Source organism: Leuresthes tenuis, unplaced genomic scaffold (assembly GCF_036924035.1).
Source record: "Leuresthes tenuis unplaced genomic scaffold, fLeuTen1.0.hap1 SCAF_5, whole genome shotgun sequence".
NCBI lineage: Eukaryota > Metazoa > Chordata > Actinopteri > Atheriniformes > Atherinopsidae > Leuresthes > Leuresthes tenuis.
Window position 1 is genome coordinate 37,080,623 of NW_027325359.1, and position 22,368 is coordinate 37,102,990.

A 22,368-nucleotide genomic window follows, 5' to 3' on the forward strand; every position below is an offset into this window, starting at 1 on the left:
AGTTAGGAGAGCAGTTAGGAGACCAGTTAGGAAACTAGTTAGGAGACCAGTTAGGAGACCAGTTAGGAGACCAGTTAGGAAACCAGTTAGGAGACCAGTTAGGAGACCAGTTAGGAGACCAGTTAGGAAACCAGTTAGGAGACCAGTTAGGAGACCAGTTAGGAAACCAGTTAGGAGACCAGTTAGGAGACCAGTTAGGAGAGCAGTTAGGAAACCAGTTAGGAAACCAGTTAGGAGACCAGTTAGGAGACCAGTTAGGAAACCAGTTAGGAGCAGTTAGGAGAGAAGTTAGGAGAGCAGTTAGGAGACCAGTTAGGAAACTAGTTAGGAGACCAGTTAGGAGACCAGTTAGGAGACCAGTTAGGAGACCAGTTAGGAAACTAGTTAGGAGACCAGTTAGGAGACCAGTTAGGAGAGAAGTTAGGAGAGCAGTTAGGAGACCAGTTAGGAAACTAGTTAGGAAACTAGTTAGGAGACCAGTTAGGAAACCAGTTAGGAGACCAGTTAGGAGACCAGTTAGGAGAGCAGTTAGGAAACCAGTTAGGAGAGCAGTTAGGAAACCAGTTAGGAGACCAGTTAGGAGACCAGTTAGGAGACCAGTTAGGAGACCAGTTAGGAGAGCAGTTAGGAGAGCAGTTAGGAGAGCAGTTAGGAAACCAGTTAGGAAACCAGTTAGGAAACCAGTTAGGAGACCAGTTAGGAGAGCAGTTAGGAAACCAGTTAGGAGAGCAGTTAGGAGAGCAGTTAGGAGAGCAGTTAGGAGACCAGTTAGGAAACCAGTTAGGAGACCAGTTAGGAGACCAGTTAGGAGACCAGTTAGGAGACCAGTTAGGAAACCAGTTAGGAAACCAGTTAGGAGAGCAGTTAGGAGAGCAGTTAGGAAACCAGTTAGGAGAGCAGTTAGGAGAGCAGTTAGGAAACCAGTTAGGAAACCAGTTAGGAAACCAGTTAGGAGAGCAGTTAGGAGAGCAGTTAGGAGAGCAGTTAGGAAACCAGTTAGGAAACCAGTTAGGAAACCAGTTAGGAGAGCAGTTAGGAGACCAGTTAGGAGACCAGTTAGGAGACCAGTTAGGAGACCAGTTAGGAAACCAGTTAGGAGACCAGTTAGGAAACCAGTTAGGAGACCAGTTAGGAGACCAGTTAGGAGAGCAGTTAGGAAACCAGTTAGGAGAGCAGTTACGAAACCAGTTAGGAAACCAGTTAGGAGACCAGTTAGGAAACCAGTTAGGAGACCAGTTAGGAGACCAGTTAGGAGACCAGTTAGGAAACCAGTTAGGAGACCAGTTAGGAGAGCAGTTAGGAGACCAGTTAGGAGACCAGTTAGGAAACCAGTTAGGAGACCAGTTAGGAGAGCAGTTAGGAAACCAGTTAGGAAACCAGTTAGGAAACCAGTTAGGAGAGCAGTTAGGAGACCAGTTAGGAAACCAGTTAGGAAACCAGTTAGGAGACCAGTTAGGAGACCAGTTAGGAGACCAGTTAGGAGACCAGTTAGGAAACCAGTTAGGAGAGCAGTTAGGAGACCAGTTAGGAGACCAGTTAGGAAACCAGTTAGGAAACCAGTTAGGAGAGCAGTTAGGAGAGCAGTTAGGAAACCAGTTAGGAGAGCAGTTAGGAGACCAGTTAGGAGACCAGTTAGGAAACCAGTTAGGAGACCAGTTAGGAGACCAGTTAGGAGAGCAGTTAGGAGACCAGTTAGGAGAGCAGTTAGGAAACCAGTTAGGAAACCAGTTAGGAGAGCAGTTACGAAACCAGTTAGGAAACCAGTTAGGAGACCAGTTAGGAAACCAGTTAGGAAACCAGTTAGGAGACCAGTTAGGAGACCAGTTAGGAGACCAGTTAGGAGACCAGTTAGGAAACCAGTTAGGAGACCAGTTAGGAGACCAGTTAGGAGAGCAGTTAGGAGACCAGTTAGGAAACCAGTTAGGAAACCAGTTAGGAGAGCAGTTAGGAAACCAGTTAGGAAACCAGTTAGGAAACCAGTTAGTTGAGCAGTTAGGAGACCAGTTAGGAAACCAGTTAGGAAACCAGTTAGGAGACCAGTTAGGAGACCAGTTAGGAGACCAGTTAGGAGACCAGTTAGGAGACCAGTTAGGAGACCAGTTAGGAAACCAGTTAGTTGAGCAGTTAGGAGACCAGTTAGGAGACCAGTTAGGAGACCAGTTAGGAGACCAGTTAGGAGACCAGTTAGGAGACCAGTTAGGAAACCAGTTAGGAGACCAGTTAGGAGACCAGTTAGGAGACCAGTTAGGAAACCAGTTAGGAGAGCAGTTAGGAAACCAGTTAGGAGACCGGTTAGGAGAGCAGTTAGGAGACCAGTTAGGAGACCAGTTAGGAAACCAGTTAGGAGACCAGTTAGGAGGCCAGTTAGGAAACCAGTCAGGAGACCAGTTAGGAGACCAGTTAGGAGAGCGTTGCAGTAGTGAAGGTGGGAGATGACCATGGCCTGCAGCAGGAGCTGGGGGGCATGTTGGGTCAGGTATGGTCTGATCTTTCTTATGTTTAGTAATGCAAAGCGGCTGAACGAGTAACCGAGGTAACGTGATCTTTGAAGGTTAGTTGGTCATCAATCAGGACACCCAAGTTTCTAGCTACTTTCTGAGGGGTATGCAGACACATGACCCCCCCCCCCCCTTATTTATCAAGTATGGCCTATAAAGACTTAAGTTTATTGTGAATATTGGACTGTCCGTGGGAATAATTCTTGTTTTTATAAATAAACACAGAGAGACAGCTGTTAGAAGACTTCTTCTAACACATATACCAAATCAGTTTCTCCTTCTCCGTCAACCAGTGTGGGCAATAAATTTTAAAACATCCAATATATTAATGTCACTTAGATCCTGAGGAGGTTTTTTACTAGCAAAACTTTTCTGTGATAGCTTTGCTCTGACCATCCAGTCGGAAAACATCTGATGTCATTGTTGGCCAGCTAGCATATATATCATAGACTTGTATATATGTCTATCTAGGTCAATAGATTAGTCTAAGGTTAATCTAATCTGCCCAGAGGCTTCAGAATCAGTAGTTCTGGCCTAACTTAAACATATACATATGTATATATGTCTATGATATGAATATGTGTGTATGAGCTAGCCGGCCCAATAAGGTGAATTTGAATCTGATTGGTTAAAAACAGTTCCATTGCTATATTCTTTAATTAAGTTAGGTCAGAACTACTGATTCTGAAGCTTCTGGGCAGATTAGATTAACCTAAACCTAACATAGAGACTGAAATCTGAACAAATATTATAATTTAGGTTGTAGAGATAAGTTAGGGCTTCTGGTTACGACCCACCACTGCTAAATACTAATCAGTAGAGAGTTGCAAGACAACAGTAACCTGGCTGTCGTTTTGCTTGTAGCTAACCTGGATATTTACAAGCCTCTAAGTCTTTTAACCACTTAGAAAACTTTTCTTTCATCCCTTCAAACTGGCTGGCGCACCTGCTGGAGCCCGACAGCGACTATTTTGTGTGGCGAGGGGGTATCAAAGGAGCGAAACGTGCCTCTGTTATTAATCATATTATTTACACATGCACAAAAACTGTTAAATAAAGACAGTGCAAAATGATCAAAACCCACTTTCTGTGCCACTGGACAGATGTTGTGGGTCTGGAGAGGATAGCAGTTGGTAAACTTCACTAACTGACAGTGACTATCAGGAGAAGAGAAGTTTAATTTATACTAAATGAGAGTTTTGAGTTTCCATAAATAAACATGATCCTTAAAAGCAGCAGTACAGTGTTTAGCTCTCCTGCAGTATGGATGTAGCCTGTTTTGGTCTGAGTGAGTTAATGTGAAAGCAGTGAAAACTTTGGGTTAAAGTTGTCTTTAACCTTATCAAATCTGTCAAGTAGCTTCAGCTAAAGTTACTAGCTAACTTTTACCATGACACATCGGTTAGTAAGTCATGATGATGCGACTCCTGCTTGTTATAAAAACTCTAAGCTGCTAATACAGTCAAATCCAGTGTCATCCATAATTCTGAATGAATCGAGCCTCACACGAGGCACCAATCAATGTCAGGCTAATATGTAAGGCGCCGGCAGAATAATTTACATTCTCTTTGTTGTATTTCATTTTTAATCACTTTATTTTTGTTTGAAAATGTATGTGGAATTGCTGGATAATTGATTTATTTTGACTTATAAATGGACTGTACTTGTTTAGCACTTTTCTAGTCTAGCTGCCCACTCAAAGCGCTTCTGAACATGATTATTTTTAGATTTTGTGGAATATAGGAGTGTTTGTCAGCTCCATTTCTTAATCTGTCAATGTTTCACAATTCTATGGAATTATAGATGTTTTTATCTGTTGATAAAAGCAGAAACAGTCTGAGTTTCTAAGGTTGCTCACAGCTGCTCATGTGGTTGAGCTTAAAGTTGTATTAACTGTGGTGGAAATTAAACCTGAAATTACTAAAATAGGGTACTTCCCAGTCAGAAATATTCAGCTCTACAAGCCCCACTCCAAAGAACCCTTTTTGGGCCTGAAATGTACCTCGTTCCTGTGGTTCCTGTGGTTCCTGCAGTCAGAAGGAACCTCTTCATGTTAATTTTTCCTGATTAAGAAGCACATTGTTCTCCTGTAGGGGATCACAGATTTTCTTATGGACCTCTGATTGATTGATTGAGTTTTAGACGTGTTCCTCTCCAGCAGAAGTTCAAACGGGACCCATACGTGACCACATTGGGGGGCTTCTCTAAAGTTACCAACTACATCTTCGATGCTTTGCGGGGGACGGAGGAACAGCACCAGCGCCCCCCGGATGAGGTGGCTGACCTGCTGGGGGAAATCATCCCGGGGCTGGAGATCAACCAGCAGGAGGAGCCTGGCTTCGAGGTCATCACCAGAGTGAGTCTGAGCTTCAGCCGAATATCTGAACACACTTTAAAGAGTCATTTCCTGTTTGATCAAGCTTAGCCTCAGGGGTAGGAAGAGTTCCACTTCATATTTACCGTTTCCTGTTGAGGAGGCTGCCCACTCTGTCCTGATTGGCTCTCCCCACCTTTCCACATCGGCTTAGAAAAAATTAAACATTTTGTTGGACACCAAACAAATAGATGAGCTCTGAGATTAGTATAAATTATCAGTATTTTAGATCCTGTTTCAGGAGGTTATTATTAATGCCATAAATAATTCTCCAGGCCTGCAGGAGACATGTTGTCTAAGATGGAATTTATAGAAACATTTATGCGTTGATTTACCAAATATTTGACTTTGCACACATGAAATGCAGTGATGAAATATTCTTTACCTGGAAGAGCTGTACATGGCGGCTTAAAGCAGACGGGACTCTGTGGAGTTTACCCTCCAGGGTCTGGTTGAGCCCGTCTCAAACCTGATATCAGCTCTATCAATAGAGCTGATGGAGCCTCATTCACCTGATAGGAACAAAACCCCTGTTGGGTTTAGCCTCATTTCACCAGAGACCTGAGGAATCCGGTTCTCTTCCACTTGACAACATGTCACCTGTGATCTTCTCAGACTGACCTGGGAGCGCGGCCTCAGGTGAGCCGCGGGGAGCCGCTCTCTGCAGAGGGCTGGACCAAGCACCAGGATTCAGAGGGGAGGATGAAGAACGTGGAAGAGCTCAAACACATCATCTTCAAAGGGGTCAGTCAGCCGATCAGAAAGGACACGACAACACAAACAATGTCACAAAACGACACACAAACAACCCACACATTGTGACTGTACCGCTCTGGGTCGAGTGTGATCATGTGACCTCTGGGCGTTGTTCTGCAGGGTCTGTGTCACGCCTTAAGGAAGGAGGCCTGGAAGTTCCTGCTCGGATACTTTCCCTGGAGCAGCACGCTGGAGGAGAGGAAGTACCTGCAGAGGGCCAAAACGTACGCCTGTGACATCACACACACACACACACACACACGCCACAGACTGTGACATCACACACACACACGCCTCAGACTGTGACATCACACACGCACGCCTCAGACTGTGACATCACACACACACACGCCTCAGACTGTGACATCACACACACGCACGCCTCAGACTGTGACATCACACACACACACGCCTCAGACTGTGACATCACACACACGCACGCCTCAGACTGTGACATCACACACACACACGCCTCAGACTGTGACATCACACACACACACGCCTCAGACTGTGACATCACACACGCACGCCTCAGACTGTGACATCACACACACGCACGCCTCAGACTGTGACATCACACACACACGCCTCAGACTGTGACATCACACACACACGCCTCAGACTGTGACATCACACACACACACGCCTCAGACTGTGACATCACACACACACACGCCTCAGACTGTGACATCACACACACACGCCTCAGACTGTGACATCACACACACACACGCCTCAGACTGTGACATCACACACACACGCCTCAGACTGTGACATCACACACACACGCCTCAGACTGTGACATCACACACACACACGCCTCAGACTGTGACATCACACACACACGCCTCAGACTGTGACATCACACACACACACGCCTCAGACTGTGACATCACACACACACACACGCCTCAGACTGTGACATCACACACACACACGCCTCAGACTGTGACATCACACACACACACGCCTCAGACTGTGACATCACACACACACGCCTCAGACTGTGACATCACACACACACACGCCTCAGACTGTGACATCACACACACACGCCTCAGACTGTGACATCACACACACACGCCTCAGACTGTGACATCACACACACACGCCTCAGACTGTGACATCACACACACACACGCCTCAGACTGTGACATCACACACACACACGCCTCAGACTGTGACATCACACACACGCCTCAGACTGTGACATCACACACACACACACGCCTCAGACTGTGACATCACACACACGCCTCAGACTGTGACATCACACACACACGCCTCAGACTGTGACATCACACACACACGCCTCAGACTGTGACATCACACACACACACGCCTCAGACTGTGACATCACACACACACGCCTCAGACTGTGACATCACACACACACGCCTCAGACTGTGACATCACACACACACGCCTCAGACTGTGACATCACACACACACACGCCTCAGACTGTGACATCACACACACACGCCTCAGACTGTGACATCACACACACACACGCCTCAGACTGTGACATCACACACACACACGCCTCAGACTGTGACATCACACACACGCACGCCTCAGACTGTGACATCACACACACGCCTCAGACTGTGACATCACACACACACGCCTCAGACTGTGACATCACACACACACACACGCCTCAGACTGTGACATCACACACACACACGCCTCAGACTGTGACATCACACACACACGCCTCAGACTGTGACATCACACACACACGCCTCAGACTGTGACATCACACACACACACGCCTCAGACTGTGACATCACACACACACGCCTCAGACTGTGACATCACACACACACACACGCCTCAGACTGTGACATCACACACACACACCACAGACTGTGACATCACACACACACGCCTCAGACTGTGACATCACACACACACACCACAGACTGTGACATCACACACACACGCCTCAGACTGTGACATCACACACACGCCTCAGACTGTGACATCACACACACACACACACGCCACAGACTGTGACATCACACACACACAGACGCCTCAGACTGTGACATCACACACACGCTTCAGACTGTGACATCACACACACACACACGCCTCAGACTGTGACATCACACACACACGCCTCAGACTGTGACATCACACACACACACGCCTCAGACTGTGACATCACACACACACACACGTCTCAGACTGTGACATCACACACACACACGCCTCAGACTGTGACATCACACACACACACACGCCTCAGACTGTGACATCACACACACACACGCCTCAGACTGTGACATCACACACACACACGCCTCAGACTGTGACATCACACACACACACGCCTCAGACTGTGACATCACACACACGCCTCAGACTGTGACATCACACACACACACACGCCTCAGACTGTGACATCACACACACACACACGCCTCAGACTGTGACATCACACACACACACACGCCTCAGACTGTGACATCACACACACACACGCCTCAGACTGTGACATCACACACACGCCTCAGACTGTGACATCACACACACGCCTCAGACTGTGACATCACACACACGCCTCAGACTGTGACATCACACACACACACGCCTCAGACTGTGACATCACACACACACACGCCTCAGACTGTGACATCACACACACACACGCCTCAGACTGTGACATCACACACACACACGCCTCAGACTGTGACATCACACACACACACGCCTCAGACTGTGACATCACACACACCTCAGACTGTGACATCACACACAGACGTCTCAGACTGTGACATCACACACACACACGCCACAGACTGTGACATCACACACACGCCTCAGACTGTGACATCACACACACACGCCTCAGACTGTGACATCACACACACACGCCTCAGACTGTGACATCACACACAGACGCCTCAGACTGTGACATCACACACAGACGCCTCAGACTGTGACATCACACACACGCGCCACAGACTGTGACATCACACACCCACACACGCCACAGACTGTGACATAACACACCCACACACGCCTCAGACTGTGACATCACACACACACGCCTCAGACTGTGACATCACACACACAGACGCCTCAGACTGTGACATCACACACACACGCCTCAGACTGTGACATCACACACAGACGCCTCAGACTGTGACATCACACACACGCGCCACAGACTGTGACATCACACACCCACACACGCCACAGACTGTGACATAACACACACACGCCTCAGACTGTGACATCACACACAGACGCCTCAGACTGTGACATCACACACACACACGCCTCAGACTGTGACATCACACACACGAGCCACAGACTGTGACATCACACACCCACACGCCACAGACTGTGACATCACACACCCACACACGCCACAGACTGTGACATAACACACACACGCCTCAGACTGTGACATCACACACACAGACGCCTCAGACTGTGACATCACACACACAGACGCCTCAGACTGTGACATCACACACACAGACGCCTCAGACTGTGACATCACACACACACACCACAGACTGTGACATCACACACACACACGCCTCAGACTGTGACATCACACACACACACGCCTCAGACTGTGACATCACACACACACGCCTCAGACTGTGACATCACACACACACACGCCTCAGACTGTGACATCACACACACACACGCCTCAGACTGTGACATCACACACACACACGCCTCAGACTGTGACATCACACACACACACGCCTCAGACTGTGACATCACACACACACACGCCTCAGACTGTGACATCACACACACACACGCCTCAGACTGTGACATCACACACACACGCCTCAGACTGTGACATCACACACACACACGTCTCAGACTGTGACATCACACACACAGACGCCTCAGACTGTGACATCACACACACACACGCCTCAGACTGTGACATCACACACACACACGCCTCAGACTGTGACATCACACACACACACGCCTCAGACTGTGACATCACACACACACGCCTCAGACTGTGACATCACACACACACGCCTCAGACTGTGACATCACACACACACACGTCTCAGACTGTGACATCACACACACACGCCTCAGACTGTGACATCACACACACACACGCCTCAGACTGTGACATCACACACACACACCTCAGACTGTGACATCACACACACACACACCTCAGACTGTGACATCACACACACACACCTCAGACTGTGACATCACACACACACACCACAGACTGTGACATCACACACACACACGCCTCAGACTGTGACATCACACACACACGCCTCAGACTGTGACATCACACACACACACCTCAGACTGTGACATCACACACCCACACACGCCACAGACTGTGACATCACACACACACACACGCCTCAGACTGTGACATCACACACACACACACGCCTCAGACTGTGACATCACACACACACAGACGCCTCAGACTGTGACATCACACACACAGACGCCTCAGACTTTGACATCACACACACACACGCCTCAGACTGTGACATCACACACACCTCAGACTGTGACATCACACACACCTCAGACTGTGACATCACACACACGCCTCAGACTGTGACATCACACACACGCCTCAGACTGTGACATCACACACACCTCAGACTGTGACATCACACACACAAACGCCTCAGACTGTGACATCACACACACACACGCCTCAGACTGTGACATCACACACACACACGCCTCAGACTGTGACATCACACACACACACGTCTCAGACTGTGACATCACACACACACACACCACAGACTGTGACATCACACACACACACGCCTCAGACTGTGACATCACACACACCTCAGACTGTGACATCACACACACACCACAGACTGTGACATCACACACACACACCACAGACTGTGACATCACACACACACGCCTCAGACTGTGACATCACACACAGACGCCACAGACTGTGACATCACACACACACCTCAGACTGTGACATCACACACACACCTCAGACTGTGACATCACACACACACACACGCCTCAGACTGTGACATCACACACACACCTCAGACTGTGACATCACACACACACACGCCTCAGACTGTGACATCACACACACACACCACAGACTGTGACATCACACACACACACCACAGACTGTGACATCACACACACACGCCTCAGACTGTGACATCACACACAGACGCCTCAGTGACATCAGACACAGATGCCACAGACTGTGACATCACACACACAGACGCCTCAGACTGTGACATCACACACAGACGCCTCAGACTGTGACATCACACACACAGACGCCTCAGACTTTGACATCACACACCCACACACACCACAGACTGTGACATCACACACCCACACGCCTCAGACTGTGACATCACACACACCTCAGACTGTGACATCACACACACCTCAGACTGTGACATCACACACACCTCAGACTGTGACATCACACACACGCCTCAGACTGTGACATCACACACACGCCTCAGACTGTGACATCACACACACGCCTCAGACTGTGACATCACACACACCTCAGACTGTGACATCACACACACAAACGCCTCAGACTGTGACATCACACACACACGCCTCAGACTGTGACATCACACACACACACGCCTCAGACTGTGACATCACACACACACACGTCTCAGACTGTGACATCACACACACACACACCACAGACTGTGACATCACACACACACACGCCTCAGACTGTGACATCACACACACACACGCCTCAGACTGTGACATCACACACACACACCACAGACTGTGACATCACACACACACACACACCACAGACTGTGACATCACACACACACACGCCTCAGACTGTGACATCACACACACACACCTCAGACTGTGACATCACACACACACACACACCACAGACTGTGACATCACACACACACACCACAGACTGTGACATCACACACACACACCTCAGACTGTGACATCACACACACACCTCAGACTGTGACATCACACACACGCCTCAGACTGTGACATCACACACACACGCCTCAGACTGTGACATCACACACACACACGCCTCAGACTGTGACATCACACACACACACGCCTCAGACTGTGACATCACACACACACACGCCTCAGACTGTGACATCACACACACACGCCTCAGACTGTGACATCACACACACACGCCTCAGACTGTGACATCACACACACACGCCTCAGACTGTGACATCACACACACACGCCTCAGACTGTGACATCACACACACACGCCTCAGACTGTGACATCACACACACAGACGCCTCAGACTGTGACATCACACACACACGCCTCAGACTGTGACATCACACACACACACGTCTCAGACTGTGACATCACACACACAGACGCCTCAGATTGTGACATCACACACACGCCTCAGACTGTGACATCACACACACGCACGCCTCAGACTGTGACATCACACACACAGACGCCTCAGACTGTGACATCACACACACACGCCTCAGACTGTGACATCACACACAGACGCCTCAGACTGTGACATCACACACACCTCAGACTGTGACATCACACACACCTCAGACTGTGACAACACACACACCTCAGACTGTGACATCACACACACACACGTCTCAGACTGTGACATCACACACACAGACGCCTCAGACTGTGACATCACACACACAGACGCCTCAGACTGTGACATCACACACACAGACGCCTCAGACTGTGACATCACACACGCACGCCTCAGACTGTGACATCACACACACACACGCCTCAGACTGTGACATCACACACACGCACGCCTCAGACTGTGACATCACACACACACACGCCTCAGACTGTGACATCACACACACACACGCCTCAGACTGTGACATCACACACGCACGCCTCAGACTGTGACATCACACACACGCACGCCTCAGACTGTGACATCACACACACACGCCTCAGACTGTGACATCACACACACACGCCTCAGACTGTGACATCACACACACACACGCCTCAGACTGTGACATCACACACACACACGCCTCAGACTGTGACATCACACACACACGCCTCAGACTGTGACATCACACACACACACGCCTCAGACTGTGACATCACACACACACGCCTCAGACTGTGACATCACACACACACGCCTCAGACTGTGACATCACACACACACACGCCTCAGACTGTGACATCACACACACACGCCTCAGACTGTGACATCACACACACACACGCCTCAGACTGTGACATCACACACACACACACGCCTCAGACTGTGACATCACACACACACACGCCTCAGACTGTGACATCACACACACACACGCCTCAGACTGTGACATCACACACACACGCCTCAGACTGTGACATCACACACACACACGCCTCAGACTGTGACATCACACACACACGCCTCAGACTGTGACATCACACACACACGCCTCAGACTGTGACATCACACACACACGCCTCAGACTGTGACATCACACACACACACGCCTCAGACTGTGACATCACACACACACACGCCTCAGACTGTGACATCACACACACGCCTCAGACTGTGACATCACACACACACACACGCCTCAGACTGTGACATCACACACACGCCTCAGACTGTGACATCACACACACACGCCTCAGACTGTGACATCACACACACACGCCTCAGACTGTGACATCACACACACACACGCCTCAGACTGTGACATCACACACACACGCCTCAGACTGTGACATCACACACACACGCCTCAGACTGTGACATCACACACACACGCCTCAGACTGTGACATCACACACACACACGCCTCAGACTGTGACATCACACACACACGCCTCAGACTGTGACATCACACACACACACGCCTCAGACTGTGACATCACACACACACACGCCTCAGACTGTGACATCACACACACGCACGCCTCAGACTGTGACATCACACACACGCCTCAGACTGTGACATCACACACACACGCCTCAGACTGTGACATCACACACACACACACGCCTCAGACTGTGACATCACACACACACACGCCTCAGACTGTGACATCACACACACACGCCTCAGACTGTGACATCACACACACACGCCTCAGACTGTGACATCACACACACACACGCCTCAGACTGTGACATCACACACACACGCCTCAGACTGTGACATCACACACACACACACGCCTCAGACTGTGACATCACACACACACACCACAGACTGTGACATCACACACACACGCCTCAGACTGTGACATCACACACACACACCACAGACTGTGACATCACACACACACGCCTCAGACTGTGACATCACACACACGCCTCAGACTGTGACATCACACACACACACACACGCCACAGACTGTGACATCACACACACACAGACGCCTCAGACTGTGACATCACACACACGCTTCAGACTGTGACATCACACACACACACACGCCTCAGACTGTGACATCACACACACACGCCTCAGACTGTGACATCACACACACACACGCCTCAGACTGTGACATCACACACACACACACGTCTCAGACTGTGACATCACACACACACACGCCTCAGACTGTGACATCACACACACACACACGCCTCAGACTGTGACATCACACACACACACGCCTCAGACTGTGACATCACACACACACACGCCTCAGACTGTGACATCACACACACACACGCCTCAGACTGTGACATCACACACACGCCTCAGACTGTGACATCACACACACACACACGCCTCAGACTGTGACATCACACACACACACACGCCTCAGACTGTGACATCACACACACACACACGCCTCAGACTGTGACATCACACACACACACGCCTCAGACTGTGACATCACACACACGCCTCAGACTGTGACATCACACACACGCCTCAGACTGTGACATCACACACACGCCTCAGACTGTGACATCACACACACACACGCCTCAGACTGTGACATCACACACACACACGCCTCAGACTGTGACATCACACACACACACGCCTCAGACTGTGACATCACACACACACACGCCTCAGACTGTGACATCACACACACACACGCCTCAGACTGTGACATCACACACACCTCAGACTGTGACATCACACACAGACGTCTCAGACTGTGACATCACACACACACACGCCACAGACTGTGACATCACACACACGCCTCAGACTGTGACATCACACACACACGCCTCAGACTGTGACATCACACACACACGCCTCAGACTGTGACATCACACACAGACGCCTCAGACTGTGACATCACACACAGACGCCTCAGACTGTGACATCACACACACGCGCCACAGACTGTGACATCACACACCCACACACGCCACAGACTGTGACATAACACACCCACACACGCCTCAGACTGTGACATCACACACACACGCCTCAGACTGTGACATCACACACACAGACGCCTCAGACTGTGACATCACACACACACGCCTCAGACTGTGACATCACACACAGACGCCTCAGACTGTGACATCACACACACGCGCCACAGACTGTGACATCACACACCCACACACGCCACAGACTGTGACATAACACACACACGCCTCAGACTGTGACATCACACACAGACGCCTCAGACTGTGACATCACACACACACACGCCTCAGACTGTGACATCACACACACGAGCCACAGACTGTGACATCACACACCCACACGCCACAGACTGTGACATCACACACCCACACACGCCACAGACTGTGACATAACACACACACGCCTCAGACTGTGACATCACACACACAGACGCCTCAGACTGTGACATCACACACACAGACGCCTCAGACTGTGACATCACACACACAGACGCCTCAGACTGTGACATCACACACACACACCACAGACTGTGACATCACACACACACACGCCTCAGACTGTGACATCACACACACACACGCCTCAGACTGTGACATCACACACACACGCCTCAGACTGTGACATCACACACACACACGCCTCAGACTGTGACATCACACACACACACGCCTCAGACTGTGACATCACACACACACACGCCTCAGACTGTGACATCACACACACACACGCCTCAGACTGTGACATCACACACACACACGCCTCAGACTGTGACATCACACACACACACGCCTCAGACTGTGACATCACACACACACACGCCTCAGACTGTGACATCACACACACACGCCTCAGACTGTGACATCACACACACACACGTCTCAGACTGTGACATCACACACACAGACGCCTCAGATTGTGACATCACACACACGCCTCAGACTGTGACATCACACACACGCACGCCTCAGACTGTGACATCACACACACAGACGCCTCAGACTGTGACATCACACACACACGCCTCAGACTGTGACATCACACACAGACGCCTCAGACTGTGACATCACACACACCTCAGACTGTGACATCACACACACCTCAGACTGTGACAACACACACACCTCAGACTGTGACATCACACACACACACGTCTCAGACTGTGACATCACACACACAGACGCCTCAGACTGTGACATCACACACACAGACGCCTCAGACTGTGACATCACACACACAGACGCCTCAGACTGTGACATCACACACGCCTCAGACTGTGACATCACACACACCTCAGACTGTGACATCACACACACACACGCCTCAGACTGTGACATCACACACACAGACGCCTCAGACTGTGACATCACACACACACGCCTCAGACTGTGACATCACACACACACGCCTCAGACTGTGACATCACACACCCACACGCTTCAGACTGTGACATCACACACACACACCACAGACTGTGACATCACACACACACGCCTCAGACTGTGACATCACACACAGACGCCTCAGACTGTGACATCAGACACAGACGCCACAGACTGTGACATCACACACACACACGCCTCAGACTGTGACATCACACACAGACGCCTCAGACTTTGACATCACACACCCACACACACCACGACATCACACACCCACACACACCACAGACTGTGACATCACACACCCACACGCCTCAGACTGTGACATCACACACACCTCAGACTGTGACATCACACACACACGCCACAGACTGTGACATCACACACACGCCTCAGACTGTGACATCACACACACAAACGCCTCAGACTGTGACATCACACACACACACGCCTCAGACTGTGACATCACACACACACACGCCTCAGACTGTGACATCACACACACACGCCTCAGACTATGACATCACACACACACACCTCAGACTGTGACATCACACACACACACCTCAGACTGTGACATCACACACACACACACCTCAGACTGTGACATCACACACACACACCTCAGACTGTGACATCACACACACACACCACAGACTGTGACATCACACACACACACGCCTCAGACTGTGACATCACACACACACACCTCAGACTGTGACATCACACACGCCTCAGACTGTGACATCACACACACACACCACAGACTGTGACATCACACACACACCTCAGACTGTGACATCACACACACACACCTCAGACTGTGACATCACACACACACACACCTCAGACTGTGACATCACACACACACACCTCAGACTGTGACATCACACACACACACCACAGACTGTGACATCACACACACACACGCCTCAGACTGTGACATCACACACACACACCTCAGACTGTGACATCACACACACACCTCAGACTGTGACATCACACACACACACCACAGACTGTGACATCACACACACACACGCCTCAGACTGTGACATCACACACACACACGCCTCAGACTGTGACATCACACACACACACACACACACACCACAGACTGTGACATCACACACACACACCACAGACTGTGACATCACACACACACCTCAGACTGTGACATCACACACACACACGCCTCAGACTGTGACATCACACACACACACGCCTCAGACTGTGACATCACACACACACACGCACCTCAGACTGTGACATCACACACACACACACACCACAGACTGTGACATCACACACACACACGCCTCAGACTGTGACATCACACACACACGCCTCAGACTGTGACATCACCCAGCTGATGCTGCTTTCTTGTTTAAGTGCAGACGGTCATAATGGAACTGAGCGGCAGGTTCTGCAGCTCTGATCAATGGGTTTTCATGGTGAAGAATCACATTAACTCACCTTTTCTGCTGTTACTCCTGTTCTTAACTCCCTTCATTGGCTTCCTGTCCTTCATACAATTTATTTTAAACTTTTAATGTTTGTTTTTAAAGCTCTTAACGGCCTCTTCCCATCGTATTTATCCAAGCTTTTAACTGTCTGTAACCCTGGTAGAGCTCTGAGGTCAACAAATCAACTTTTGGTGGAAGTGTCCAGGTCCAAATACAAGCCCTGGGGTGCCCCCAGGCTCTGGAATGAGCTCCCCCCCAAGATGTGCCTTATTTCTGACCTCTGACCTCTTTAAATCTAAGCTAAAAACCTACTTATTTCAGATGGCTTTTAATACCCAGTAGCATGGTGACTCTTTTATATTATCTTATTCAATTTTGCTGTATTTTATTGCGTTTACTGTTATTTTATTGTTTTTTACTTATTCTTTTCTTATTTATTATCTGCTGTAAAGCACTTTGGTACCGAAACGGATTGTTGTAAAGGGCTGTAGAAATAAATCACATCTACATTTTCTCTTGGTGTTAAACATCAAACTGAACTACAGACGACCTTTTGCACGATGAAGGTTAAATGCTGCCGTTGCCACGGTAACGTTTGTGTCCCCGCCCACAGTGACGAATACTTCAGGATGAAGCTGCAGTGGAAGTCGGTGAGCGAGGAGCAGGAGAGAAGAAACTCCAGACTGAGAGACTACAGGAGTCTGATCGGTGAGGAAGTGTTCATCAGTGTGAAAAACTGAGACAAAACGGCCCGTTTACAGACCCCCACACCTGCATCTTTCACATAGCGATCCTCGTGGCCTCAGTAAGAGGAGCAGCTCAGGTCTAAATTGCATGTAAACATGTTAGTTTGGCAGAAATCCAGCTGCTCAAACAGGACCAACACACCCAGAGGAACAGAGCACCCCAGGTTCTCTTCTTTTAGTAAAAACAGTAATGTGTAAGTTGCTGCTAGGAACGTTTTTGCAGCGATAAAGTCGAGGTGAGGCCCGTTAGAAAGCAGCTTGGCTCCACTCTGAGTGTTTACCCAGTTTTGGAGAACAGACAGAAACAATGTTGATTCTTCGACTTGAACAATGAAAGTGTGTTGAGACGGGTCGCTGTGATGTTTCCTGTCGTTGGTTTCAGAGAAAGACGTGAACAGAACAGACCGAACGAATCGGTTCTACGAAGGCATCGACAACCCAGGCCTGGCTTTGCTGCATGACATCCTGATGACCTACTGCATGTACGACTTTGACCTGGGTGAGAGCTGACGCCTATTAAACACAACCGACACGTCACATGGACTGTTTTAATGGGTTTAGACCCAAAAACGTTTAAACCGACACGTCACATGGACTGTTTTAATGGGTTTAGACCCAAACACGTTGAAACCGACACGTCACATGGACTGTTTTAATGGGTTTAGACCCAAAAACGTTTAAACCGACACGTCACATGGACTGTTTTATTGGGTTTAGACCCAAAAACGTTTAAACCGACACGTCACATGGACTGTTTTAATGGGTTTAGACCCAAAAACGTTTAAACTGACACGTCACATGTACTGTTTTAATGGGTTTAGACCCAAAAACGTTTAAACCGACACGTCACATGGACTGTTTTAATGGGTTTAGACCCAAAAACGTTTAAACTGACACGTCACATGGACTGTTTTAATGGGTTTAGACCCAAAAACGTTTAAACCGACACGTCACATGGACTGTTTTAATGGGTTTAGACCCAAAAACATTTAAACTGACACGTCACATGGACTGTTTTAATGGGTTTAGACCCAAAAACATTTAAACTGACACGTCACATGGACTGTTTTAATGGGTTTAGACCCAAAAACGTTTAAACCGACACGTCACATGAACTGTTTTAATGGGTTTAGACCCAAAAACATTTAAACCGACACGTCACATGGACTGTTTTAATGGGTTTAGACCCAAAAACGTTTAAACCGACACGTCACATGGACTGTTTTAATGGGTTTAGACCCAAACACGTTTAAACTGACACGTCACATGGACTGTTTTAATGGGTTTAGACCCAAAAACGTTTAAACCGACACGTCACATGGACTGTTTTAATGGGTTTAGACCCAAAAACGTTTAAACCGACACGTCACATGGACTGTTTTAATGGGTTTAGACCCAAAAACGTTTAAACCGACACGTCACATGGACTGTTTTAATGGGTTTGGACCCAAACACGTTTAAATCGACACGTCACATGGACTGTTTTAATGGGTTTAGATCCAAAAACGTTTAAACTGACACGTCACATGGACTGTTTTAATGGGTTTAGACCCAAACACGTTTAAACCGACACGTCACATGGACTGTTTTAATGGGTTTAGACCCAAAAACGTTTAAACCGACACGTCACATGGACTGTTTTAATGGGTTTAGACCCAAAAACGTTTAAACCGACACGTCACATGGACTGTTTTAATGGGTTTAGACCCAAAAACGTTTAAACCGACACGTCACATGGACTGTTTTAATGGGTTTAGACCCAAAAACGTTTAAACCGATACGTCACATGGACTGTTTTAATGGGTTTAGACCCAAAAACGTTTAAACCGACACGTCACATGGACTGTTTTAATGGGTTTAGACCCAAAAACGTTTAAACCGATACGTCACATGGACTGTTTTAATGGGTTTAGACCCAAAAACGTTTAAACCGACACGTCACATGGACTGTTTTAATGGGTTTAGACCCAAAAACGTTTAAACCGACACGTCACATGGACTGTTTTAATGGGTTTAGACCCAAAAACGTTTAAACTGACACGTCACATGGACTGTTTTAATGGGTTTAGACCCAAAAACGTTTAAACTGACACGTCACATGGACTGTTTTAATGGGTTTAGACCCAAAAACGTTTAAACTGACACGTCACATGGACTGTTTTAATGGGTTTAGACCCAAAAACGTTTAAACTGACACGTCACATGGACTGTTTTAATGGGTTTAGATCCAAAAACGTTCAAACCGACACGTCACATGGACTGTTTTAATGGGTTTAGACCCAAAAACGTTTAAACCGACACGTCACATGGACTGTTTTAATGGGTTTAGACCCAAAAACGTTTAAACCGACACGTCACATGGACTGTTTTAATGGGTTTAGACCCAAACACGTTTAAACCGACACGTCACATGGACTGTTTTAATGGGTTTAGACCCAAAAACGTTTAAACTGACACGTCACATGGACTGTTTTAATGGGTATAGACCCAAAAACGTTTAAACCGACACGTCACATGGACTGTTTTAATGGGTTTAGACCCAAAAACGTTTAAACTGACACGTCACATGGACTGTTTTAATGGGTTTAGACCCAAAAACGTTTAAACCGACACGTCACATGGACTGTTTTAATGGGTTTAGACCCAAAAACGTTTAAACCGACACGTCACATGGACTGTTTTAATGGGTTTAGACCCAAAAACGTTTAAACTGACACGTCACATGGACTGTTTTAATGGGTTTAGACCCAAAAACGTTTAAACCGACACGTCACATGGACTGTTTTAATGGGTTTAGACCCAAAAACGTTTAAACTGACACGTCACATGTACTGTTTTAATGGGTTTAGACCCAAAAACGTTTAAACCGACACGTCACATGGACTGTTTTAATGGGTTTAGACCCAAAAACGTTTAAACTGACACGTCACATGGACTGTTTTAATGGGTTTAGACCCAAAAACGTTTAAACCGACACGTCACATGGACTGTTTTAATGGGTTTAGACCCAAAAACATTTAAACTGACACGTCACATGGACTGTTTTAATGGGTTTAGACCCAAAAACATTTAAACTGACACGTCACATGGACTGTTTTAATGGGTTTAGACCCAAAAACGTTTAAACCGACACGTCACATGAACTGTTTTAATGGGTTTAGACCCAAAAACATTTAAACCGACACGTCACATGGACTGTTTTAATGGGTTTAGACCCAAAAACGTTTAAACCGACACGTCACATGGACTGTTTTAATGGGTTTAGACCCAAAAACGTTTAAACCGACACGTCACATGGACTGTTTTAATGGGTTTGGACCCAAACACGTTTAAATCGACACGTCACATGGACTGTTTTAATGGGTTTAGATCCAAAAACGTTTAAACTGACACGTCACATGGACTGCTTTAATGGGTTTAGACCCAAACACGTTTAAACCGACACGTCACATGGACTGTTTTAATGGGTTTAGACCCAAAAACGTTTAAACCGACACGTCACATGGACTGTTTTAATGGGTTTAGACCCAAAAACGTTTAAACCGACACGTCACATGGACTGTTTTAATGGGTTTAGACCCAAAAACGTTTAAACCGACACGTCACATGGACTGTTTTAATGGGTTTAGACCCAAAAACGTTTAAACCGATACGTCACATGGACTGTTTTAATGGGTTTAGACCCAAAAACGTTTAAACCGACACGTCACATGGACTGTTTTAATGGGTTTAGACCCAAAAACGTTTAAACCGATACGTCACATGGACTGTTTTAA

General features: G+C 48.2%; 1 protein-coding gene across 2 annotated transcripts in view; it reads left to right on the plus strand.

Moving 5' to 3' along the window:
- The window catches only part of tbc1d15 (TBC1 domain family, member 15), a 51,226-nt gene that overhangs the window by 24,581 nt on the left and 4,277 nt on the right, over positions 1-22,368 (plus strand). Inside the window, exons 7-11 of one of the 2 annotated variants that reach the window (XM_072386799.1) lie at positions 4,657-4,854; positions 5,488-5,616; positions 5,749-5,852; positions 18,460-18,554; positions 18,975-19,091. In XM_072386799.1, coding sequence (XP_072242900.1) covers positions 4,657-4,854; positions 5,488-5,616; positions 5,749-5,852; positions 18,460-18,554; positions 18,975-19,091 — 643 coding nt within the window. The remainder of the gene's footprint in view (positions 1-4,656; positions 4,855-5,487; positions 5,617-5,748; positions 5,853-18,459; positions 18,555-18,974; positions 19,092-22,368) is intronic. The other variant, XM_072386800.1, reaches the window with a different exon arrangement.